Raw genomic sequence first — 7,121 nt, 5'->3', positions numbered from 1 at the left:
GAAAATAAGTATTTGGTCAATAACAAAAATACAACTCAATACTTTGTAACATAACCTTTGTTGGCAATAACAGAGGTCAAACGTTTACTATAGGTCTTTACCAGGTTTGCACACACAGTAGCTGGTATTTTGGCCCATTCCTCCATGCAGATCTTCTCGAGAGCAGTGATGTTTTGGGGCTGTCGCCTAGCAACACGGACTTTCAACTCCCGCCACAGATTTTCTATGGGGTTGAGGTCTGGAGACTGGCTAGGCCACTCCAGGACTTTCAAATGCTTCTTATGGAGCCACTCCTTTGTTGCCCGGGTGGTGTGTTTTGGATCATTGTCATGTTGGAAGACCCAGCCTCATTTCATCTTCAAGGTTCTCACTGATGGAAGGAGGTTTTGGCTCAAAATCTCACGATACATGGCCCCATTCATTCTGTCCTTAACACGGATCAGTCGTCCTGTCCCCTTGGCAGAAAAACAGCCCCATAGCATGATGTTTCCACCCCCATGCTTCACAGTAGGTATGGTGTTCTTGGGATGCAACTCAGTATTCTTCGTCCTCCAAACACGAGTTGAGTTTATACCAAAAAGTTCTACTTTGGTTTCATCTGACCACATGACATTCTCCCAATCCTCTGCTGTATCATCCATGTGCTCTCTGGCAAACTTCAGACGGGCCTGGACATGCACTGGCTTCAGCAGCGGAACACGTCTGGCACTGCGGGATTTGATTCCCTGCCGTTGTAGTGTGTTACTGATGGTGACCTTTGTTACTTTGGTCCCAGCTCTCTGCAGGTCATTCACCAGGTCCCCCCGTGTGGTTCTGGGATCTTTGCTCACCGTTCTCATGATCATTTTGACCCCACGGGATGAGATCTTGCGTGGAGCCCCAGATCGAGGGAGATTATCAGTGGTCTTGTATGTCTTCCATTTTCTGATGATTGCTCCCACGGTTGATTTTTTTCACACCAAGCTGCTTGCCTATTGTAGATTCACTCTTCCCAGTCTGGTGCAGGTCTACAATACTTTTCCTGGTGTCCTTCGAAAGCTCTTTGGTCTTGGCCATGGCAGAGTTTGGAGTCTGACTGTTTGAGGCTGTGGACAGGTGTCTTTTATACAGATGATGAGTTCAAACAGGTGCCATTCATACAGGTAACGAGTGGGGGACAGAAAAGCATCTTACAGAAGACGTTACAGGTCTGTGAGAGCCAGAGATTTTCCTTGTTTGAGGTGACCAAATACTTATTTTCCACCCTAATTTACGAATAAATTCTTTACAAATCCTACCATGTGGATTCATGGATTTTTTTTCACATTCTGTCTCACATTCTGATATATATATATCACATATATCACATATATCATACATATATGTGTGTATGATATTGAATATGCAATTCCGACACACTTTTACAAACCTGTTTTCTCTGCACTGGAGGGAAGAGAAATGAAAGTCAGTAGAAGCAAGACAGAATGCGTGTGTGACTGATAGGTAGACAGGTGTAATAGTGAAGCTGGAGGGAGCAGAGGTGGTGAAGGTGGATGAGCTTAAATACCTGTGACCAGGCATCCAAAGCAATAGACAGTGCATAAGAAATGTGAAGAAGAGAGTGCAAGCCAAGGTGGAGTAGGTGAGGACAAGTGTCAGGGGTGATTTAAGGTATTAGTGTAGCTATGATGTGTGGTTTAGAGATGTTGGCACTGACTCGGAAGGACAAGATGAACAGGATTAGAAATGAGTATATGAGAGAGACAGCTCAGGCCGAGTGGTTTGGACACAAAGTTAGAGAGGCAAGGCTGAGCTGTTTTGGACATGTGCAGAGGAGGGATAGTGCAAAATGGGGCTGACAGGCAGGAGGAAAAGAAAATACCTCAGAGACCTCATCCATGAATGAGGACATGCAGAGGGCTGGTGTGACAGATGAAGATGTTAGGGACAGGGCCGATCATTTATCAGTTCAAACTGACGGATGAACAAATCAATATATTTTATAGCAATTGTATTTAGAGACTTTATACTATACCTATTCCTACCAGAATTAAACAACAAAACTTACATTTCAATTCTCTTAAACTTTATTTTAAAATAATAATAAAGAAATAAAGTAGCAAAGATATAATAATTCACAGGGATTGTAAAAAAAATACAAAATGAGCAGAAAAGGTACAAAAAAAACCCCGTGTAAGCAGCAAGTTCCTTTTATAAGACCCACTTTAACAGGTCTTTAACGGACATAATTGTTTATGATCCCACGTCACGTGAATGCAGCATGTGAAACGTTTGCGTTCGGAGTCAGACAGTTGGTTTTATCGTTTCTCAGCAGGCGTTTAGAGTTTATGATCTCGAGGGGAGTTATCTTACAAAGCCGCTCTGTTTTCGCCTCTCTAAAGACGACGCCTGCGATTGGCCGCGCGTCACGTGACCTCACAGCTGATTTCGTTGGATGAAGTGTTTTGCTTTTGTAGCCATTTCTGGTTAGCAATCCCGTAGGGTAGCGTAGCAGTCATTGTTGTGACTTTTTAACGGCGCTACTATGGCACAGGCGGCACAGACTAATGCCTTTGATGCAAACAACTCTCCAATCAGGGTGGAACACGATAAGAAACGTCGGCAGTTTGTCATCAGGCTGAATGGTGAGTTCAACATGTAAACATTAGCGTGCCAGCTGATGCTAGTGTTAGCTTTCGCTCTTGCTAACGTCGTCGCTGCTTTATTGATACCTACAGCTGCCATTTCAGACACAGATGGCTGCTCACATATAGACGGAGCCTGTCTTCTGACTTTACCACCAGTACCGGTGCTTTACTTTTCTTTCTTTTCGGCGAGACCAAAGTATTTGGCCTCCAGACCTCAAACCAAGCACGCAAATTTGAAAAGCACACAATCCCAAATACACAAATTCCAGTATTAATCTTCCAAGTAAAACTCATTTGTAGCAAAATACCTTCCCCTACGGTTATATTAAGATTCAAACACCATTTCAGCTTTCCAGAGTCAGCATTTTATCTGCCAGGCCTCCAAATGTGCTGTGCTACTTCCTTTCAAGCGTTCAGTTCAAGTGCTTTAAACATATTTTAAAGTTTTACACAGTCTTCTTCGTTTTATATATATTAATCCTTTACGACACACTAATATTACTGTTTTAAGTGTGTCAGTAGTCGTGTTTGTCCTGGTCAGTTGTGGGTCAGCTGTTAAGAGGAAAATGGTGGATGCCATTGTTGTGCTGAATGGAGATCTTTATCTTTTCTTCACCCAGCAACACGACCCTTCCTTCACAAGGGCATGCCTGCACCTGGCCACTCGTGCCTCGTCTTTCCCTGCAGCCATGTTGCAGCGCTACATGCAAATTAAAATCTGCTACCACACCTTAATAATGTAACTGGGGCACTTAGAGTCAGCTTTAAAATGCTGAAACGTTGAAGTAATTGTGGGATGAAACTTGTAGTGTGCACAAGCAGGGTGGCAGGCTTCTGCAGGTTCTGTTCTTTGTTTGTTTTGGGGGGGGGGGGGGTCATGTTTTTTCCGATAATTAGTAAATCCTTGCAATAGTGGAGGTGAAGACCAACCTCTGCCAGAGATAATATTTGTGTTTGCTCTTAGGATCCCATGATCGTGCGGTTCTTCTGTACGAGTATGTTGGGAAAAAGACGGTGGACCTGCAGCACACCGAAGTTCCAGATGCTTACAGAGGGAGAGGAATCGCCAAACACCTTGCCAAAGTAATTTTTTAAACCCAGATTTTGCGTTTGTTCACGAAACAAGAAGGTAGGCTCTGGCAATGCTCAGTTGGTATTAAGGTGCCAAAAGTGTGCCGAGAAAATATCCTCCACACCATTAAACCACCATCAGGCTGAATTGTTGACGTAAAGCAGGGTGGAGCTATCCTTTCATATTGTTTACACTAAATTCTGACCCTACCTTCTGAATGTCACATCAGAGCTTAAGACTCAATGTTTTACTAATCTTCTGTTGTCCAATTTTGTGAGCCTGTGCAAATAGTAGCGTCAGTTTCCTGTTCTTATCTGATAGGAGTGGCACGTAGTGGGGTCTTCTGCTGCTGTAGCGCTTCTCCTTCAAGGTTTGACATGGTCTTAATTCAGAGACGGTCTTCTTCATACTTGAGTTTTAATTACTGGTTATCTAAGTTGTAACTATTGTCTTCTAATCAGCTTAAAACAGTCTGTGCATTCTCCTCACAAGCAAGTTTCTCGATTATTGCCATTCTCTGTAAACCCATAATATGGCTGTGTTGGAAAATCCCTGTAGATCAGCTTGTTTTTGAAAATCTCAGATCAGCTAATATGACACCAGGAACATTCCAAGTCTCTTAAATCAACCTTTCTCCTCTATTCTCATGCATGGTTTGAATTTCAGGAGGTTTCCTTGATCATGTTTACATTCCTTTTTGAGGTTCTGCCATGTGATTAGCTGATTAGATATTTGCATTTATGAGCAGCTAAAAAAGTGTACCATACATTGAGAATCGAAAATGTTTCCACTTAAATTGTTGTCCTAGGAAAGGCCAGATGATTTTGATGTGAGCTGTTATGCACCATGTCATTGCAGGCAGCCATGGATTTTGTGGTGGAAGAGGACCTGAAAGCTCACCTGACCTGCTGGTACATTCAGAAATACGTGAAAGAGAATCCTCAGCCTCAATACTTTGAACATATTTATCAATGATCCTGCATGGCAGCGAAGGAAGGTGGCAAAATGGACTCCAAGGAGAGAAATACTGCGTGGCGGCATGCTTTGGAGTTACAGGAGAACACGCGACAAAGGATCTTCTAGGCATGGTTAAACACAACAGTGACTGAATCCAGAGAAATAGCTGAATCTCGGACCATAGACGCCTGTGAGTTGACCGTTTGATCGACTGATAGCTCTCTGCATAAACATGAGGATACACACTCGCCACAGGCAGGAGGGGAATCAGCCTATCACGACTTGTACAAACAAAGCAACCAAAGGTGAAGCCTGTTACCTCAGACAGAAACTTCCAGGACCCAACACTGACAGAGCAGATTTGAGTCAAATGTTACAGTGTGTTGCAGATTTCTGTCCTCAACTGGACTCACTGGTCATGAGCAGCACTACAAGGTGACCACCCCTGGTGTTTTTGTCTTTGATGACTCCACTGATGCTCAAATACTCTTTTTTTTGTGTTATGTAAATTGCAACCTCTCTTTTTCATTTTTTTTCTTATTCTTTGCAAATAATTCAATTTAACCCCTTCTTCTCAAGTTTTTAGAAATTCTGTTTCTTAGAACTGATATGCTAGTGTAGAAGGTTATGTATGCAAAAAGGCTTAAAAACAACAACACAAATATAAATTTGTTTTGTAAGTGTCAAAGTGGGAAAGCCGAATCTGAATTTGACCAATATTCCTCCTCAGAGAGCCTTGTTTTAAACATCACTCCATCTACTTTCATTCCTCCTCCACATAACAAAAATGAAGTTATTCCAGTCGTATATCAATTCACCGAGCGATCAAAGGTGTAGAAAACAGTGACGATGTCTGACTGAGCCTCAAGATAACTCCTGCTCTTTCCATCGTACATTAAATGTTACAGACATTGCTGATGAACGGGGTCCTGGTGTGGTGTGACACATCAGTGTGTGTATGTATAGATGTCTCTGTTCGAACCAGCAAACAAAAACGGCACTGTTCTTTTCAGGGCATTCACATTTATGTGGTGTCAGACGGCCCATTGTCCTGTCATTGAGGAATTGCACTGGGTGGCTGTGGCTGTTTTGTTATTTGATCCATATTTCCTCTTGCCCACAAGGCTACTCTGCTCAGCTGATATCAAAATGATAAAGATCTCTGTTAAAAAGTAAAATATCCCCCCCACCCACCCCTTGTTTTTTTTGTACTCTTCAGGAGGTTTTGCTGTTGACAATCTTAAGGGTTGAGGAGAAAAAGATACCTCAGGTAACTCGGCACACTCTGGCAGGACAGTGCAGATTCTTTCTGCTGAGCTCACCTTGAGTTAATTGCAGGAATTTCCCTTTTGTTAAACTTCCCTTTGGGTGCAACACACCTAAGGATAGGCCAAGGTATTCGAGGTACTATTTCATTCTGTGTATGTGTTTTGTCTAAATTTGTGTGTTTCCTTGGAAGGAAGCAAATGTTTCATTTGAGCGAGTGGCTCTCACAGAGGCATCAAAATCCAATCCATATTACACTGTTTTGTGATTTGGACTTTTTTTCTGTACTTGCTGTCAATAAATGCATAAATAAATCAAACACACATCAGATGACTAATGCTTTATGTACCTTGGCAGGAGCAGAGGAACATTTGTGATTATTTATGGAGAAAACATGTGATTGTGTACAATATACTTTTTATAACCACTGTGCAGTCGTCACTACGGTGGTCATACACTGATAATAATTATCTACAATGCAGTTCGTCTTGTGCTGTTAATAGTTTCAGCATGCAAACTCCTTCAATACTTAAGCTAAACTATTTTTACACTGGCAAACCAGAGTGTTAATGGTATGGGCTTTCGCTTATTATTCAATTAGAGTAAATGTAGAAAATCGAGGTGGCAGAATAGTTTCAAAATACAGAGTGAGGACTGCTGTATTTTTTTTAAATACTTGATCTTCTAACATGTAGATGCACAGTGTAAAAGTAATAGTGTAAGACTTAAAATGAAAGAAAAGGTGGAATTTTTACCCTCCACTGAATATATTTATCAGTCCCACACGTCACAGCTAGTGATGGAGTAGATTCGTGTTCTAGATTACTGATGACAAATATCTGTACGTATATATGTATGTATTGGCGCCATCCAGTGGCAAATTGAAGTTATTAGATATAAATGCTCTCCATTGCTAACAAGTTAAAACTCGTGGACTGTGTAAAAGACAGACGTTTGAGAAGTCCTGTTTCACAGCTTCAAGTTGATGGTTTATTCCTGGTGGTGTTGGTGTCACTGACCTAATACATTTAATTTAAAAAATATATTCAAAAAAGGTAATTGGTACACTGAAAAAGCATGGTACTTGCTAATAACTCAAAATGTGTGGCTGGAACTAATTTCTTTCTCTTGACTTCTTTTAAATTGATAAATCCATTAATTTATTTAACATGTCTACATGTGTTTTAAGCTAAAAAAAA

The 7,121-nt window shown here is 41.4% G+C and overlaps 1 protein-coding gene across 1 annotated transcript; it reads left to right on the top strand.

The window, feature by feature from the left end:
- The first annotated feature begins 2,308 nt into the window (after positions 1-2,308).
- Positions 2,309-6,250, top strand: natd1 (protein NATD1). Its single transcript, XM_004573720.5, has 3 exons — positions 2,309-2,624; positions 3,592-3,710; positions 4,558-6,250. Exons 1-3 carry the CDS (start codon positions 2,525-2,527, stop codon positions 4,672-4,674), a joined length of 336 nt encoding a protein of 111 aa, XP_004573777.1. The 5' UTR covers positions 2,309-2,524; the 3' UTR covers positions 4,675-6,250.
- The last annotated feature ends 871 nt before the right edge of the window (positions 6,251-7,121 follow it).

The sequence above is a fragment of the Maylandia zebra genome, linkage group LG4 (assembly GCF_041146795.1).
Source record: "Maylandia zebra isolate NMK-2024a linkage group LG4, Mzebra_GT3a, whole genome shotgun sequence".
Taxonomy (NCBI): domain Eukaryota; kingdom Metazoa; phylum Chordata; class Actinopteri; order Cichliformes; family Cichlidae; genus Maylandia; species Maylandia zebra.
The sequence above is the reverse complement of the archived record's forward strand: the minus strand, read 5'-3'. Positions and strand labels throughout refer to the sequence as shown.

Coding starts and splice junctions, on each gene's coding strand:
- natd1 (XM_004573720.5), top strand. CDS start 2,525: ATGGCACAGGCGGCACAGACTAATGCCTTTGATGCAAACAACTCTCCA. Junction 2,625..3,591: donor GTTTGTCATCAGGCTGAATG/GTGAGTTCAACA, acceptor GTTTGCTCTTAG/GATCCCATGATCGTGCGGTT. Junction 3,711..4,557: donor TCGCCAAACACCTTGCCAAA/GTAATTTTTTAA, acceptor ATGTCATTGCAG/GCAGCCATGGATTTTGTGGT.